At 37.9% G+C, this 19,447-nt stretch overlaps 1 protein-coding gene across 31 annotated transcripts in view; it reads left to right on the forward strand.

Annotated features, from left to right (window-relative positions):
- PIKFYVE (phosphoinositide kinase, FYVE-type zinc finger containing) overlaps positions 1-19,447 on the forward strand; it is a 92,611-nt gene that overhangs the window by 7,410 nt on the left and 65,754 nt on the right. For 8 of the 31 annotated variants that reach the window (XR_678623.5, XM_009444128.5, XM_009444133.5 and 5 more), the window contains exons 3-8: positions 130-279; positions 564-599; positions 3,261-3,379; positions 4,086-4,257; positions 12,289-12,496; positions 15,251-15,340. Coding sequence is in view for 20 of the 31 variants with exons in the window: in XM_009444128.5 (XP_009442403.2) it covers positions 130-279; positions 564-599; positions 3,261-3,379; positions 4,086-4,257; positions 12,289-12,496; positions 15,251-15,340 (775 nt within the window). In the remaining 11 variants the exon portion in view is untranslated. Of the gene's footprint in view, positions 1-95; positions 280-563; positions 600-3,260; positions 3,380-4,085; positions 4,258-12,288; positions 12,497-15,250; positions 15,341-19,447 lie in introns of those variants that run through there. The other 23 variants (XM_516057.8, XM_054679268.2, XM_054679267.2 and 20 more) reach the window with 12 other exon arrangements.

Genomic DNA, 19,447 nt, shown 5'->3' on the forward strand with positions numbered 1-19,447 from the left:
GGAAAAAAAAATAATTTTTAGTTACGCATATAATACATGTATACATTGTTGCCTGAAAATTTTCATCTACTTCCTTCTCATTGCTGAACTCTCAGTCTTTAAGTAATGCCAAGCGTTGCCTTGCTACAGAGAGAGCAGAAGGAGGCCAGGGAGAACAGCAGCCTTTGAGTGGAAGTTGGACCAGCCCTCAGCTCCCTTCGAGGACACAGTCTGTTAGGTCACCCACACCTTATAAAAAGCAGCTTAATGAGGAACTCCAGCGGCGCTCTTCAGCATTAGGTAAAACAGTGTTCTTATTTCATTCCCTTCTATATGCTAGATTTTTCCACAGTCATTGTGTTTCCTAGGTTGTTTATAGCAGGACTTAACTTTCCTGCTATTTGGAATAGTAAGATACTATTTGAAATAGTCAGGTACTGTTTAGAGTAAATAAAACTCTTACCTCGGTAGTGAAAGAATTTATTGACACCTGAAAAAATTCTTAAACGTCTCATTAAACTTTAATTTAGGCAAGGCACAGATTTCTTGACTATTTTTTGATTAATTACTTGCTTGGGTTTCAGCAGACAACAGTTTGCAACATCCCAAGGAGAACACAGGTTAGTTTCCACTTTGTGAATGAATTCTGCGTCTGTTCTTGGGGTGCTAGTGAAATGTGATATGCATGCCTCTGGCTGCAGAACTCTGTCAACTCCATTATTGGGCTGCCACTTGCTCTTGGCCTTCTGTCCTATTTGGGGTGCAAACTGTCAGTGTGGCTGAATAAGCTGAGCTCCTCTCATCTGTCTGTTTTCCATTCTGGTCTACTACACAGTCATCTCCTTCATTTTCATGCTCTTCTGATGATTATGGGCTGGGGATTGGTGTCAGAATTGAGAGATTAGAAAAAGAGAGGTGGTTTATGTTTTATTTCTGTCAGATTTTTCAACTTGGTGGAGTGGTTTGCCTAAGTCAAGGTGACAAAGGAAGTGGGAGGTGGCATGATAGAGGGGAAGGGATGCAGCATTGGGAATTAGATGCCCCAGAACACCAGATCTCGTCTGGTGTGGCTGATCTTCCCCCAGATAGTGGTGGTTGGTAGAAGGATATTTTATTGTGAGTTCAGACTTGGTCAGCCAGAACAAAGAGAAACCGAGCAAAAGAAGAGTTTCTACCCGAGGACTGGCACAGAGCTGGCTGCATCACCTGCACAGGTTTTCTAGGGCAGTGAGCCTCAGCCAGGGTTACATCAGCCATTTGGAGGGAAGAATCAGAAGATGGGGAGTGGGAGAGGGAGAAAGAAAGGAGCTCTCCTTTTATTCCAGATAATCTCTATTTTAACTTTTAACCTCAATAAACTCTCCTTAGCTCTTGAATCTGACTCACAACAACACTCTTTTTGTTGAGGGAGCTGTTTTGACTAAATCCCATGCTGAATTGAGTGTAGGATTTTTTTATTTCTAAAATCAAGTTAGACTAAAATGTAATATTTTAGGAGTTACAAATTGGCAGCCTGCCAAACCTTGCCATTGGTATTATGATCAACTTGAACTTTAGTATCTCCAGGTGGAGCCTTTACTGTCCAGTTTCCTTACTGTCCTTCTCAAGTCTGCTTGATTATTTGATTCTATCTTGAAGGCATTTGAGCTTCAGAAGCCTGGTGTTATTTGGCCAGTCAAGTTCTTTTCCCTATTAAAAGGGCTGTAATTCTATAATTTACTAGCTTTCCGACCTTAGGAAAGTTATTTAATTTTCTAATGTTCATTTTGCAAGAGAAGCAGCTAAGGCTATTTGCCTAAGGGCATAGAGGTAGACCAGATTTTCTCTCTGGGTTTCTTTCATCTTCAGCCAACATCTGTGATTCTCTTGGTTCCAAGAAGGGTCTCACTCATCCTTTTTCAGCGGATGATGCTATTACTACTTTCTTATATTCCTAATTGGCTAAATGCCAGGGACTTCACAAGTTTTTGCCTGCTGCACGGAAGCACAGCCATGATGTTTCCAGTAGCTTCATCTGTCTTCTTTTTCAATTTGTAGATCATGGAGAGTTGTTTTTTGTTTTGAGACTCAAGTTTAGTTATTCTAATACAGTAGCAACACATCTGAGGTATGTGCTAAAATTAAGATATAACTTTATAGAAAGATAAAAGTTGCCAAAGTTTTCTAAAATAGGTACAATTTTGGTAGTTACTTCAGTGATTACATTATCTTGGGAAATTCTTTGTAAACTTTAGATCCCAACCTCTCATTTCTTTGTAATTCTTTTTTTTCCCTCCCAGCCAAAACAGCACCTATCTAGCAAATGGTGAGTTTGAGGAAGATTCAGAGTGGGGTATTTTCCAGTTTACTTTGCCATAGGTTATCAGGTTGATGGGTTTAAGCTAATAGGATGTTCATCCTTTTTGTCAAAACGTCTTTGCTTCATCCTTAGGTTTTGTAACTGCCAGAAATAGGCAGAAACTTGAGTTGTAATTTTGGTCTAAATTAAGGAAATAATAAGTGACAACTTTGGTGGGCATACCCTATTTTGGCCACGAGGCTGGAATTTGGGCTTATTAGTGATAGATTTGGCTTCAGTATTGCTACGTCAGGTATAAATGATCCTTTCCTATTTGGAGCTGCAGGGTTGGGGAAGTGACAGGGAAGGATAGGATTGGAGTTTTAGCAATTTTCTGGCAGTTTTAATTTGCTTGGACATAGGTCAGGTTTTACCATGGCAAAATTTGCCATCCTGGATGTTGTGAAGTCTGTCAGAATCTTTGAAGGCTGGGCTATTAAACTTCTTTCTGATCATCTTCTGTATGAGACTTTGGATATATGGTCTACAGATAGAGACAGAACTGAACTGTTTGATCCTATTGCTTACCTGTTTGACTTTAGAGACCAAGCTAAGTTAACCCTCCTTGATTGCTTTTTCTTCTGCTAAATTTCTAGCACGCATTTATTATAGGTTGGACCAAAGGGCTTAAGGAGTCATTAATGAATTTTGGACCATTTAAGTGATGTTCCCATTCCAGGCCTGAAAACCATCAATGGTCTCAGACAATGCTTCTCTTAGGCAGCCTTGACTCGCTTGTAAAACAGCATTTTACATGAGAAGAAATACTTTCAGTAGCCTCTTACCCTTATAAAGACTTGTTTTAACTCTCAATTCATATAACTGGGTGGGAGAACATAATTATATGCCAACAATAAGAGGCAGTTTCCATCACATATATACCTTGTTGTATATAGATACTAGGGACTGTTAACAAGGTTGCTTTTCTTTTAATCCAACTCAGACACAAGAAGGAAAGCAGAACCTACCTTTGGAGGTCATGACCCTCGTACAGCTGTTCAGCTTCGAAGCCTCAGCACAGTATTAAAACGCCTCAAGGAAATCATGGAGGGGAAAAGCCAGGTACTGTCTAGAGGCTTTGGAAGATTACTTATTAAGCGCTTATGGGGATCATGCCATACCTAATGAAAATGGCTTAATGCCACTGAAAGAAAGTTTAATTAGCGCTTCCTCCAGCTGTGAGCACCCTATTTTTATACATAAGTTCTTAATTTTATTGTAGTCTAATTTATCAGTTTTTTTCCCGTTATCCTTAGTGCTTTTCGTGTTCTGTTTAAGAAGTGTTTATCTAGTTCAGGGCAGTAGATATTCTCCTATGGTTTCTTCAAGAAGCTTTATTATTTCTGTCAAGTATAGGGGTCAGGCTTCCATTTTTCCTCATGGATGTCCAGTCGGATATAGTACCATTGTTTTTGAAAAGACCATCTTTCACTGATTGCATTATAAATTCCACCATAAGTCCATATATGTGTGAGGGTGTGTCAGGGCTCTCTTTTTCTGTTCCATACCTTTATTTTTTTCTATCCTTGTACCAGTACCCTGTCTAAAATTATTGTAGCATTAAGAATAAGTCTTGATGGCTGGTAATATTAAGTCCTTCAATTTGTTCTTCTTCAAGATTGTCTTGGTTATTTTGACCTTTCGTATTCCCATATGAATTTTTGAATTAGTTTGTTTTCTGCAAAAGAAACCTTTGAGGATTTCATTTGCCATTGCATATTAATAATCAGTATTTTCAAGAAGCCTTCACACATTTTTATTGTTATAGGATAGTGACCTGAAACAATACTGGATGCCAGATAGCCAATGTAAAGAGTGCTATGACTGTAGTGAGAAATTTACAACCTTTAGGCGCAGACACCATTGCCGACTATGTGGGCAGATTTTCTGCAGTCGTTGCTGTAATCAAGAAATCCCTGGAAAATTTATGGGCTATACAGGTAAATGCATTTTATTGCCAGTTTACAATTTTTAAAGGTCATAACTATAAGACACTTATAATACAGGATAGTGTTAAGCCAATTTTCATTTTGGGTTTTATGTGTAAGACATGGGGACACAAAGGTGAGGGAGACACAGCTTTGCTTTTAAGAACTTTCCTATTGAATAATACAGTAGATGGGACTTATCATAAATAACTAGAGTAAAAGTGTATTTATTGTAGATGCTAGCAAAAAACTATAGGAACATTAAAATTTATTAGACAAGATCGTTAGAGTAGATTACTAATTTAAATCACTATGAGAGTTTTCATTTTATAAAGTACAGATCTTCCTTGACGTAATTACATGACACTGTGCTTTGGCAGTGAATTGTGTCTTACTCAGATTCTTCCATAAGGAACATAGTCAAATTTCAGCAGTACAGAAAATTTAAGTTATTTCTTGAAACAGAAAAAACTGAACAATGGTATGTTGATTTATACAGTGATTTGGGAGTAGAAGATAGTCAGAAATTACCTGAAAAACAAAACTCCTAACATCTCTCTCATGTTATTTTTGTTATTGTGAAGATCTTTCTGTCTGCTCATTTTTTTTCCACCTAAACTACTACAGAGTTCAGAATCCCATTATCTGTCACCGAGAACCCCATTAGCTTTTACAACAGCTTTTTTGTTTGAAAATTACTTGTATTTCTTTTTTTTTTTGGTAATAATTTCAACTTTTATTTTAGATTCATGTTTGTTACAGGGGTATATTTAGTGATGCTGAGATTTTGCATATGACTGATCCTGTCACCCAGGTAGTGAGTATGGTATCCAGTAGTTAGTTTTTCAAACCTTGCTCCTCTTCCTCCCTCCCTGCTCTAGTAGTCCCCTTGTCTATTGTTGCCATCTTTATGTCCTTATGTACTCAGTGTTTAGCTCCCACTTGTAAGTGAGAGCTTGCAGCATTTGGTTTTCTGTTCTGTGTTAATTTACTTAGGATAATGGCCTCCAGCTGCATCCATATTGCTGCAAAGGACATAATTTTGTTCTTTTTTTATGGCTGCATAGTATTCCATGGTGTATATGTACCACATTTTCTTTATCCATTTCACCATTGGTGACACCCAGGTTGATTCTGTATTTGCTATTATAAAAAGTGTTACAATGAACATATGAGTACATGTGCCTTTTGATAGAATGATTTATTTTCCTTTGGATATATACCCAGTAGTGGGATTCCTGAGTCAAATGGTAGCAGTTCTGTTTTAAGCTCTTTGAGAAATCTTCAAACCGTCTTCCACAGTGGCTGAACTAATTTACATTCCCATCAGCAGTGTATAAGCATTCTCTTTTCTCTGCAGCTTTACCAGCATTCGTTTTTTGGCTTTTTAATAACAGCCATTCTGACTGGTGTGAGATGGTATCTTATTGTGGTTTTGATTTGCATTTCACTAATGATCATTGATGTGGAACATTTTTTCATGTTTGTTGGCCACTTGTAGGTCTTTTTTTGAGAAGTGTCTGTTCATGTCTTTTGCCCAATTTTTAATGGGGTCATTTGTTTTTTACTTGTTGAATTACGTTTCTTATATATTGTGGATATTAGATCTTTGTCAGATGCATAGTTTGCAAGTATTTTCTCCTATTCTGTGGCTTGTTTGTTTACTCTGTTGATAGTATCTTTTGCCATGCAGAAGCACTTTAGTTTAATTAGGTCCCACATGTCAATTTTTGTTTTTGTTGCAATTGCTTTTGAGGACTTAGTCATAAATTGTTTCCCAAGGCTGATGTCCAGAATCGTGCTTCATAGGTTTTCTTCTAGGACTTTCATAGTTTGAGGTCTTATATTTAAATCTTTAATCCATCTTGAATTAATTTTTGTATATGGTGAAACATAGGGGCCAGTTTTATTCTTCTGCATATGGCTAGCCAGCTATCCCAGTGCCATTTATTGAATAGAGAGTCCTTTCCCTGTTGTTCATTTTTGTTGACTTTGTTGAAGATCAAATGTCTGTAAGTGTGTGATTTTATTTCTGGTTTCTTTGTTCTGTTCCATTGGCTTATGTGCCTGTTTTTGTACCAGTACCATGCTGTTTTTGTTACTGTAGCCTATTCCTATGAAACTACCAATGTCGTTTTTCATAGAATTAGAAAAAACTATTCAAAAATTCATATAGAACCAAAAAAGAGCCTGAATAGCCAAAACAATCCTAAGCAAAAAGAACAAGGCAGGAGGCATCACATTTCCTGACTTCAAATTGTAATCTAAGGCTACAGTGACAAGATTACAGCTTTTAAAATACATTTTTTTTACCTTTAGTTTCTCCCTACCTCTAATTCATATTTCATATCCTAGTCAGCATTCTTTGTAAAATGATAATTTGATCATGTCAGGGTATTTTCCTGCATAATACTCTTTCAGAGCTCCCATTACCCTCAGGATAAAACCTTTCTTGTTAATATGGTTGGTATGTTAGCTTCCTAGGTCTGCCATAACACAGTACCACAGGCTGTGTGGCTTGGAACAACAGAAATGTATGTCTCATAGTTCTGGAGGCCAGAAGTACCAAAATACAGATCAGGGAACAAATATAGGGATTCTGCTGGTTGTCTATTCTAACTGTATGTTCTAGAACTGGGGAAATAACCATAGAGTGAGTTTGGGGACTCACTAAACTCACAGTGAGATGGACCTGAGCTAAAGCTTCGCTGATCACCTGACCTCTATAAGTCCCTACTCTGACAGGCAGACCAGAGTGATGTTTTGGGTCTCCTGGAATTAGTGTCAGTTGAGAGTAGGTGTCTAATAACCCCTGACAAATTTGATCATTTCCTTCTCCTCAGTGTCCAGTCGCCTTGGTAAAAGCATAGGTCTCTTTGGGGATGGCTGGTAGAAAGATTAACGGTGTACATTTCTGGCAGTGTAGTGGGGTTCTTCTTCAGAATGACCAATCCCCTCTTCATTCAAGGAGTTCTGGATCATCTGTAAGTGGCTCAAGTCTGGGAATTGAATGAAGGATCATATGACTCTGTTTTCATGATTCAAGTTGGACTTACAGCTACTTAATATGGAGTTGTTTCCCTTATACAAATCAAGTAAGAATTTTGTTGACTGCCCATCTACTTCACTTGTGGAGACATTATGATCAACTAGCCAATGCCATAAATCTCTTAGGCTATTCTGATTATTGCTTTGATTCTGATGTCTATTATAGTAACCATGCCCACCTTGGCTTTGGCGACTAAAGTGCTGCCTATTGGCCCCTGCCACCCTGGGATCCAGTGATCCCCATTGCATTTAGGTTTCCTGACCCAGTAGCAGTAGTTCCTGCTGTAATTTCTGATCTACAAAGAAGAGCAACCACAAAGCTCTTTAAGGATTCGGGGCCTCCCCTCACAAATTTATTTCTCATAGTCGTGGTTGAAAGGTTATGTCCTTCTTGGGTGAGTCAGCAAGTCTTACATGGTAAAACTACTTTTAACATTTCAATCTCCCCTAACCTTTGGATGCCTTCCTCTATAATATAATAGGGCATTTCTGATATTTCAACCCCATTTAGTGTAAGCCACCTTTTGGTCTATGTTTTAGCCAGTCATCTAAACAGACTGTTGGAGACCCTTTTAACCCCTTGAGCTGCAACAATAAATATAGAATCTGCTTAGTGGGCCCATGTCAGTAAATTCAGCTTGATCCAACTTTATGTTCTTTCCACTATTATCCCATACCTTCATTATCCATTCCCACATGTATTTCCTTGGTTTTTATCTGTGTAAATTGGAAAAATCATGTAGTTCTTCTGGAGTGTAGTGCACCTTCTCATGGGTCACAGTTTGTATCTCACCTTTCAGGGCCTACCTGAGCTTGAGTTCCTTTATAGGTCTGGTAGCAAAGAGGAGTAGTAGGAGTAGATCCTGAGTAAAATTAGCAGTGTCTTGCAAGGCAGCTAACTCAGGGGAGGTCATTACAGCCTGTCTGATCAAAGCCAGGTTAATCTCCTCAAATGAGGTGGAAAGACTGCTGCTGCTGGCAAAGAAGACTCAGAATTTTGGTGTTTAACATCCCCAGCTTCATCAGGATCTTCTTATATATTTCCATTCCTTCCCAATCAACACCCTCACTTTAATAGCAGACAAACTTCAAGGTTGGTGATTCAGTTTGTGTTTCAGTTCAGTCACTTGCAGGTTGAGAGTGTTGTTCTGATTTTTAACAATCTTAGCACTGAACCTGCAGGAGATAAGGATTTCTTTCAAGGAAGACCTAGAAACTTTCAGATAATTTATACAGTTCTTGAGCTGGGAATTTGAATCCCTAAGGTAATCCATTTCTTTTTTTACTTTTGTCTAATACAATTAGGAGGAACCAGCCCATGCCATTAGAGTTGTTAGCTTGACAAAACCATTCTAAGATATTAAATACTTGGTCACTCAGAACTTTGCCTTTTATAAGTATTACTATTTGATTAGGAGTATCTGTAGGTGATATTTTGCATGTCTTTGTTGCCACATTACACAATGGACTATCAGTGTTCTCTTTACTACTGGAAATAGAGTCATTAGTGCCTTTAAATCTAATCAGCTTAGAGAACCAATTCCAGAAATGTAAGAACCAATTCAGAAAACTTACCCTTAAGATTCTGTTGCTCTAAAGCCATTCTTGGTACCAAAATATGTATTAAGGTTCTCCAGAGAAACAGAACCAGTAGGATACACAAACACACATTTATATAGAGAGAAATTTATGTTTAACAATTGGTCAAGTTATTTTGAGGACTGGCAAGTCTGAAATTCTCAGGGCAGGCCAGTAGGCTGGAAACTCCTACAGGATTTCTGTCTTGCAGTGTTGAGACAGAATTTCTTTTTCTTCAGAAAACTTTAGTCTTTGTCCTTAAGGACTTCATCTGATTAGATGAGACCCACTCACATTCTAGAGGACAATCTGCTTTACTTAAAGTCAGCTGATTGTAAATATTAATCACATCCAAAAAAAATAACCTTCACAGCATCTCAGCTTGACCAAATAACTAATCTAGCCAAGTTGACACATAAGGTTAATCACAAATGGGATAATATAGTGGTCTCCAACCTTTTTGGCACCGGGGACCAGTTTTGTGGCAGACAGTTTTTCCATGGACTGGTGTGGGGGACGGGGGATGGTTTTGGGACGAAACTATTCCACCTTAGGTAATCAGGCATTAGATTCTCGTAAGGAACGTGCAATCTAGATCCCTCACATGCGCAGTTCACCATAGGGTTCACGCTTCTATAAGAATCTAATGCCACCGCTGATCTGACAGGAGGTGGAGCTCAGGAGGTAATGCCCGTTTGTGTATGGCTTGTGTGCTGCTTGCTCGCCACTCACCTCCTGCTGTGCGGCTCGGTTCCTAACAGGCTACGGATGGGGAGTAGTACATGTCCCTGGGATTGGGGACCCCTGGGATAATATATGCTAGGCACAGTTATACATTGTGACCCTGAATAAATACAAATAACTAGAAAAATGTCTAGTACATGGAAAGGGATCAATGAACAGTAAACTATTGTTATTGATGGTAATAGCAATAGTATCTGCATCTGTCATGCAGCTTTTTGGTTATATGTGTGTTGCCTCCAGTGGCCTATGAGTTTTTTGATGGCAGGGCTGTATCTCATCAATCTTTGTATTCCCATCACACCATATAGGCATGCGCTTAATAGGCTCTTGCTGATGAAATTTCTTCATGAAATGAAAACTTTTCTGATTAGGCTTGGCTCTGTTTATTGATTTTACAATTTTAGTTCTAATAGCTGACTGGTTAGGTGAGATTTCCTTTATAGTGTAAGAAACAACTGAAGTCTTTGTTGTAGTAAATTGAAAGTCTTTCTGCAGGGAGTAATTTCACTTCTTTTGTTTTTGTTTTTTTTGGAGACTGAGTCTTGCTCTGTCGCCCAGGCTGGAGTGCAGTGGCACGATCACAGCTCAGCTCACTGCAGCCTCAGCCTCCTGGGCTCAAGCAATCCTCCTACCTCTCCGCCTCCCAAGTAGCTTGGACTACAGGGTGCATGCCACCATGCCCTGGCTAGTTTTGTATTTTTTATTGATGTGGGGTCTCACCATGTAGCCTAGGCTGGTCTCAAACTCCTGTGCTCAAGCAGTCCGCCTGCCTTGGCCTCCCAAAGTGTTGGGATTACGGGTGTGTGCCATCATGCCTGGCCTACATGCATAATTTAATAAAACTGAGTACTACGTAATAGTAGTCTTAAAATGAAAAAGCAAAAGGCCATTTTGGTAGTGATTATGGTAAAAACATAATACAGTTAACTTTTAGAAGTCTTTTATTTTGTATCACTTCAGTTTTCTAATATTAGTGGGAAAATTTTAGGTAGAATTATTAAACAACATGTTATTAGTAAGGTTTAATTATTTTACCTCCTTTTTTAATACCTAAAATGTTACAGAATCACTCAAAACAATGTTATAGAAAAATAGAGTAGAAGTGAAAACTTCTATTTGGACAGGACTGCACCCTCAAAAAATACATATTTAGAAATATTAACCTTGTTTGTCCTCTCAAGAATATTTCATTTCTATCCTTTTTTTTTTTTTTTTTTTTCCCCAGATAGTTTCGCTTTTATTGCCCAGGCTGGAGTGCAGTGGCACAGTCTTGGCTCACTGCAACCTCTGCCTCCCAGGTTCAAGCGATTCTCCCACCGCAGCCTCCCGAGTAGCTGGGATTACAGGCACCCGCCGCCATGCCTGGCTAATTTTTGTATTTTTAGTAGAGACAGGGTTTCACCATGTTGGCCAGGCTGGTCTTGGACTACTGACCTCAGGTGATTTATCCGTCTCAGTCTCCCAAAGTGCTGGGATTACAGGCGTGAGCCACCGTGCCCGGCCTTAACTTTTTTTTATAATAATTCTTTTATAGTTTTTACTCTCATATATTATACTGCATGTAAGCCCATTTTCTGTTAGTTTGCTTTTGAAATTCTTTGGAGGGTACTCTTCAAGGCTTCACAATAAAGACCTTAATAATATTTTCCTCCTTAATTAATTTGCCTGTGGAAAATATGTTGTTTCCATTTGTGTTGGTTTATTTATTCTATTAAAAAATGTTATTCCTTGAAACTCATGTCTCTGTTAGATTTCTTTTTTAAAATTTTATTTTATATATGTTTATATTTGTATAGAGACAGGGTCTCGGTATGTTGGCCAGGTTGTTCTTGAGCTCCTGCCCTCAAATAGTCCTCCCGCCCTCAAGCAGTCCTTCTGCCTTGGCCCCCCAAAGTGCTGGGATTACAGGTGTGAGCCACTGTGCCTGTCCTAGATCCCTTATTTCACTTTTAAAACCTGGAAAAAAATACTCTTTTAAGCAAAATTTTCTGGTATCATTGGGATATACATTTTATTTTGTTTTGTTTTATTTTATTTATTTATTTATTTATTTATTTTGAGACGGAGTTTCGTTCTTGTTGCCCAGGCTGGAGTGCAATGGCACAGTCTTGGCTCACTGCAACCTCCGCCTCCCGGGTTCAAGCAATTCTCCTGCCTCACCCTCCTGAGTAGCTGGGATTACAGGTATGCGTTACCATGCCCGGCTAATTTTTGTATTTTTAGTAGAGATGGGGTTTCACCATGTTGGCCAGGCTAGTCTTGAACTCCTGACCTCAGGTGATCCGCCTCCTCGGCCTCCCAAAGTGTTGGAATTATAGGCGTGAGCCACCACGTCTGGCCTGGTATGTTACATTTTAAACTCATTATAAATGTTTATGGTAGTTTGGACACCTGGATGAATTTATCATAATGATGGCTCTTTTTTTTTCTTTTAACTTCTAACTTTTGATTTTTAGTGCCAGAATTCAAAATGGCCCTTAAATATATATAATAGAGCTAACAAAATTATTTCACTTTTTAAAATGTCTTTTTTTGAGAGTCTGTACTTGAAGACATTTCCCTGTTATTAGATGAACTGTTGACCCAAGGAGTTAAAAAAGTTACGTTAAGCAATATGTTACTGCTATCTTTTCCTTCATTTTCCTTGTTTTTGTTTTTGTTTTTTTCTCGTAGGAGACCTCCGAGCTTGCACATATTGTAGAAAAATAGCCTTAAGTTATGCTCATTCCACAGACAGTAATTCTATTGGGGAAGACTTGAATGCTCTTTCAGATTCTGCTTGCTCTGTGTCTGTGCTTGATCCAAGTGAACCCCGAACACCTGTTGGGAGTAGGAAAGCCAGCCGTAACATATTTTTAGAGGATGATTTGGCCTGGCAAAGGTATTGTCCCTTAAATATAATTTTATTTAAAGTTGAGAAATATCGATAGTTGTCTGACCTTTGAGTGCTTTCAGTTAACACTTACCCTCTTTGAATTATTTCCTGTCAGTTCACTGTGTTCTCCTTTTTCTTTGGCTTGCCTCCAGAATGTTTGCAGATGTTTATGGATAGTGATGATATTGGCTAATTAGAATGTAAGCTCCATGAGAGGAGACTTTACATCTTTCTTGTCACTGTTCTACCCCAGGCACCAAGAACAGTGCATGGCATGTATATAATCTTGATAATATTTGTTGAACAGGCAACAGAAGTCATTGAGATTATTAATTTCTAATGTAGCCTTCTGTGAGAAGAAGAATGCCTGTACAATATGTATTCATATTTCCAAGTGAAATTAGATTTTTTTTCCTTCTGAAGGTATATGTCATGTTTTTCTGTAAGTATACTGCACTGCTACTTCATGTTTTTTTGTAAGTATACTGCACTGCTTGGTAGTAGAGGGTGCTAACTCTTGGGAGTTACCTGGAATTGTTTGAATTAGAGTCTTAGTTTCATCAGTTTCTGATTTTTAAAAATTATTAGTTATTATTTTTGAGACGGCCTTGCTCTGTCACCCAGGCTGGAGTGTAGTGGCGTGATCATAGCTCAGGGCAGCCTCGAATCCCCTCTGCCTCAGCCTCCTGAGTAGCTGGGACAACAGGCGCACACCACTGTGCTTGGCTGATTTTTTTTTTTTTTAAGAGATGGGGTCTTGCCATGTTGACCAGGCTGTCTTGAACTCCTGGCTTCAAGCGATCCTCCCACCTCAGCTTCCCAAAGTGCTGAGATTACAGGCATGAGCCACTCACTGCACCTGGCCTCTGATTATTTTCTTTAGCTGAATTATTTTGTTAAGCATAATACCAAATCTGGCCGTTACAAAGAGCCTATAGTTTTAAGTAACATCTCTCTGATAAGTTAATTTCTCAGTTAACCCTTAAGGAATTGAGAAATTAGTATGTAATGAATTTAAATAGAAGTAAAAAATGAATTAATTACAGCTACATTCAATATGTATGAATCTCAGGGACATAAAGTGGAGTAGAAAAGAAAATCATCTAATCATGTCACCAGTAAAATTTAATTAATATAAAATTTAAAAATACACAAAACTACTACACTGTCTAGGGACTGAAATGTGGTAACACTTAAAGACGATAGATATGAAAGTTATAACAGTGGTTTCACTGAGGGAAGGGAAGGGATTAGGACTGGGTAGGGGAATTTCACAGTCAGTGGTAGTGTACTTTTTCTTTTTCTTTTTTTTTTTTTTTGGGACAGAGTTTTTTTTGCTCTTGTTGCCCAGGTTGGAGTGCAATGGCACGATCTCGGCTCACTGCAACCTTCTTTTCCTGGGTTCAAGCGATTCTCCTGCCTCAACCTCCTGAGTAGCTGGACTTACAGGTGCCCACCACCATGCCTGGCTAATTTTTCTATTTTTAGTAGGGACGGGGTTTCATCATGTTGGCCAGGCTGGTCTTGAACTCCTGACCTCAGGTGATCTACCTGCCTCGGCCTCCCAAAGGGCTGGGATTACAGGTGTGAGCCACCGCGCCTGGCCAGAGTTTCTTTTTCTTACATTAGTTTTTATTTATTTATTTATTTTGAGATGGAGTCTCGCTCTGTCACACAGGCTGGAGTGCAGTGGCGCGATCTTGACTCACTGCAACCTCCGCCTCCCAGGTTCAAGTGATTCTTGTGTCTTAGCCTCCCAATTAGCTGGGATTACAGGTGTGTGCCACCATGCCCGGCTAAGTTTTGTATTTTCAGTAGAGATGGGTTTTGCCATGTTGGCCAGGCTGGTCTCGAATTCCTAGGCTCCAGTGATTTGCCCGCCTCCCAAAGTGGTGGCATTATAGGCATGAGCCACCATGCCCAGCCTTTTCTTACATTGCTTCATGAATACTTTGGTGTTTATGGCATTATGATTTTTTATACCTTACATATATTTTATAAATTTTAAAAATTGATTCTATGTTTAATTAAACAATATGAAGTATAGAGATTTTTTTAGTTTTTGCTTACTTTAGTTAGTGATGCTTTTTAGTTGTGACAGGCCCTGTCGTAATGGGCAGATGTGATTTAACAAAACAAATCAGGTAAGAAAGCTCCCTGAGAGATGTACGATAGATGTCAAAGGTAGAATGATTGTTAAATTTTAGGTTCTGTGCTAATTGCTTAATGTTCATTCTCTTTTAGTCAGCGTATCTCTGTGGTAGGCACTATTTTCTCCTTTTGACAGATGTGGATGCTGAGGTTTAGCGAGATTAAGTAATGAACCCAAGGTCATGTAGCTAGTAAGAGGTCGAGCCTGCACTTGGACCTAGGTTTGTCTGACTCTATGGTGCTATTCTAGTGGGTTATGGGGACTGAGAATAAAATATTTGAACTCAGATTTCCCTCCAAAATCAATTTCATCTTGTATTAATAATGTTAGACGTTTCAAAGGCACCCATCCAACTAACTTTATTTACATTCCATATACTTAAAAACTTTTTAAAATTGTCATTTCGGCATTTTATATTCTTAAAAGCCATGCACTGCAAAAACTATCATTCATACCATTTACACCCTAATTAAAGGAAGAACAAAAATGACACATAATCTCATTATTGCAAGGAAAAAGATTAAATCTGCTTTTAATGTTAAAGTGCCTCATTGAAATTCCCTTTTACTGTCCTGAATTATTTCAGTATTTTCTTATTTTCTTTATAGTTTGATTCATCCAGATTCCTCAAATACTCCTCTTTCAACAAGACTTGTATCTGTGCAAGAGGATGCTGGGAAATCTCCTGCTCGAAATAGGTAAACTGACAAATGAAAACACTGTGCTCTCTGATGTTTATTTCTTTTCATGCTAATAAGAAGAACAAACGGATAAAAAGGGTGGGATTGATTGTCATATACTTCCGTAGCTCTAAAAGCTGAATTAAACTATCATTTTCTTTTTGCTATTCAGCCCTTGTTTCCATTCTCTCAGTGACTTTCCAGTATTCTCCAGTGGCTTCCGGGTTTGGAACCTACACCATCCTTTCTCTTCTGGTTAAATAAGACGTGAAAGATGTGAGGGAAGGAGTCATGTGGACATTTTGTGGAGGAGTGTCCCAAGAAAACAGGAATAACAAATTCCTGAGAGGAAATACACTTGGCAAGGAATAACAAGGAATCCTATAATAATGGAGTAGAGCAGTCTTAGAGTTAATTATAAGGACTCTGTCATTTACTCTGAGTGAGATGGGAAGCTGTTGGAGAGTTTTACATTTTTTGTCGTTAATTTTTAATTGCTTTGAAAAAATGTCAAACATGCAGAAAAGTTGCGAGAATAGAAAAATATATCTTCATGTATTTTTCATTAAGATTTGCTAATTTATATTTTGTCCCTTTGCTTTCTCATTTTTTCTTTTTTTAATTTTTATTTATCTTATTATTATTTTTGAGACGGAGTCTCACTCTCTTGCCAGGCTGGAGCGCGGTGGTGTGATCTCAGCTCACTGCAAGCTCTGCCTCCTGGGTTCATGCCATTCTCCTGCCTCAGCTTCCTGAGTAGCTGGGACTACAGGCGTCCATCACCATGCCCAGCTAATTTTTTTGTATTTTTAGTAGAGACGGGGTTTCACCGTGTTAGCCAGGATGGTCTTGATCTCCTGACCTCATGATCCACCCGCCTCGGCCTCCCAAAGTGTTGGGATTACAGGCATGAGCCACCGAGCCCAGCCTGTTATTTTTTAGTAAAATACAGAGATGGGGTTTCACTTTGTTGTTCAGGATGGTCTTGAACTTCTGACCTCAAGCGATCTTCCCAGCTCGGACTCCTAAAGTGCTGAGATTACAGGTGTGAGCCACTGCACCTGGCCATCGTTTTTTATATTGTATATACATGTATGCATATTTTCTGAACCATCTCAGAGTAAGTTGCAGACATCATTATCCTTTATATATTTTTATTAAGTTTATTTTTTATAGCAGTTTTAAGGTTCATACAAAAAATGAGCAGAAAGTACAGAGAGTTCCCCTATAGCCCCTGTCCCCACACATGCACAATCTTCATGACTATCGGTGTCCTGCACTAGAGTGGCATATTGTATTCAGTGGACCTACTTTGACACATGATCATCATCTAAAAGTTAATAGTTAACATTAGAATTCACTCTTGGTGTTGAATATTCTATGGATTTGGACAAATGTATAATGACATGCGTCTGTCATTGTTGTATCCTACGGAATAGTTCCTCTGCCCAAAAAGTCTACTGGGCTTCTATTTATCCCTTCCTCTCCCCAACCCATGACAATCATTAATCTTTTTTACTGTCTCCATAGTTTTACTTTTCACAGAATGCCATATAGTTGGAATTATACAGTGTGTAGACTTTTCGGATAGGCTTCTTTCACCTACTAATATGCATTTAAGTTTTCTCTATGTCTTTCCATAGCTTGATAGCTCATTTCTTTTTAGTGATGAATAATATCCCATTGGCTGGATACACTATAGTTTATCTACTCACCTACTGAAGGACATCTTGATTGCTTCTAAGTTTTATCAGTTACGAGCAAGGCTGTTATAACATCTGAGTATAGGTTTTTTTGTGGGTGTAATTTTCAATTCATATGGATAAATACCAAGGAGCATGATTGCTGAGTCCTATGGTAAGATTATGTTTAATTTTGTTGTAAGGCACTGCTAGACTTTTTTGTGGTTTTACCATTTTGCATTCCTACCAGCAATGAATGAGAGTTCCTGTTGTTTCACATCCTCATCACATTTGGTGTTGTCAGTTTTGGATTTTGGCAGTTTTAATGGGTGTGTAGTATTATCTCATGTGATTGACTTTTGTATATTAATCTTGTATCCTGCCACCTTGCTATAATCACTTACTAATTTCAGGAGTTCGTTAGTTCTTTTGGATTTTCTATATAAACAGTCTTGTCATCAAACAAAGTTTTGTTTCTTCCTTCCCAATCAGCGTACTTTTTATTTCCTTTTCCTGTCTTATTTCATTAGCTAAAACTTCTAGTCCAATGTTGAAAAGGAGTAGTGAGAGGGGACATCCTTTCCTTGTTCCTGATCTTAGTGGGAAAGCTTTGAGTTTCTCACCATTAAGTATGATGTTAGCTGTATGTTGTTTTTCGTAGATACTCTTTATCATGTTGGGGAAGTTTCCTCTATTCCTAGTTTACTGAGAGTTTTTATAATGAAGGAGTGTTGGATTTTGTCAAATGCTTTTTCTGTATCAATGACATGTTTACATAATTATTCTTCTGTAACTTGATGTGATGGGTTATATTAATTGATTTTTGAATGTTGAACCAGCCTTGCATGCCTGGGATAAATTCCATTTGGTCGTGGTTTATATAGTTTTTTATACATTGTTGGATTGGATTTGTTACTGTTGTGTTGAGGATAATAGTGTATGGTTTCCTTTTCTTGTCATGTCTTTGTCTGGTTTTGGTATTAGGGAAATCCTGGCCTCACAGACTGAGTTAGAAAGTATTTCCTCTGATTCTATCTTCAGGAAAATTTTGTGGAGAATTGACATAATTTATTTCTTAAATGTTTGGTAGAATTCACCAGTGAATGCATCTGGGCCTGGTGCTTTCTGTTTTGGAAAGTTACCAGTTATTGATTCAATTTCTTTAAGAGAAATAGGTCTATTTCGATTTTCATTTCTGATATTAGTACTTTGTGTTTTCTCCCTTTTTTTTCTTAGCCTGGCTGGATACTTACTGATTTTATTGATCTTTTCAAAGAACCGGCTTTGGCTTTGTTGATTTTCTCTATTGACTTCTTCTCTAATCTTTATTATTATTTTTCCTGTGCTCACTTTGGATTTAATATGCTTTTTGACAAACACTTTGTTCCCTAAGGTGGAAGCTTAGATGATTGATTTTAGGTCTTCTTTTTAAATGTATGCACTTCGTGCTATGAATTTCCCGCTAAGCACTGCTTTCTGTTGCATTCCACGAATTTAGATAGGTTGTGTTTTCATTTTCATTTAGTTACAAATATTTAAAAATGTTTCTTTATATTCTTCTTTGACTCATGTATTTTTTTTTACAAGTGTGTTGTTTCATCTCCAAGGATTTTGGGATTTTGTAGCTGTCTTTCTGTTAATTATTTCTAGTTTGATTCCATGTTGGTTGTTGAAGGCAGACATTGTATGATTTCTACTCTTTTAAATTTGTTATGGTGTGTTTTATGGCCCAGAATGTGGTGTGTTTTGGTGAATGTTCCATGTTACTTGAGAGGAATGTGCATTCTGTTGTTGAATTAAACAGTCTATAAGATATCCATTATATCCACCTGATTAATGGTGGTGTTGAGTTCAGCTATGTTGTTATTGATTTTCTCTCTGCTGGATGTGTCCATCTCTGATGAGGGGTTAAAGTCTCCAGCTATAATAATGAATTCGTCCATTTCTCCTGTAGTTCTATCAGTTTTTGCCTCATATATTTTGGTACTCTGTTGTTAGGAGCGAGCATACATATTAAGGATTGTTCTGTCTTTTGGAATATTGATTTCTTTATCATTATGTAATTTCCCTTTTTATCTTTGATTGCTCTGAAGTCTGTTCTGCCTGAAAATTAATATAGTTACTCCTGCTCTTTTTTTTATTAGCGTTAACATGGTATATCTTTCTCCATCTATTTACTTTTGTTCATGTATCCTGTTTTGATTTCATTTAAAAATTTAAAAATTAATTTTTAAAATTGACACATAATAATTGTGCATATTTATGGGGTAAATAGTGACATTTTGACCCTTCACTTATTTTTTAATCTGTATGTGTCTTTGTATTTAAATTAGGTTTCTTGTAGACAATGTATTTTTGGGTCTTGGTTTTGATCCATTCTAACCATCTCTGTCTTTTAGTTGGTGTATTTAGACTATTGACATTTAAGGTGATTACTGATGTA

This window comes from Pan troglodytes, chromosome 13 (genome assembly GCF_028858775.2).
Source record: "Pan troglodytes isolate AG18354 chromosome 13, NHGRI_mPanTro3-v2.0_pri, whole genome shotgun sequence".
In the NCBI taxonomy this organism is placed as follows: Eukaryota; Metazoa; Chordata; class Mammalia; order Primates; family Hominidae; genus Pan; species Pan troglodytes.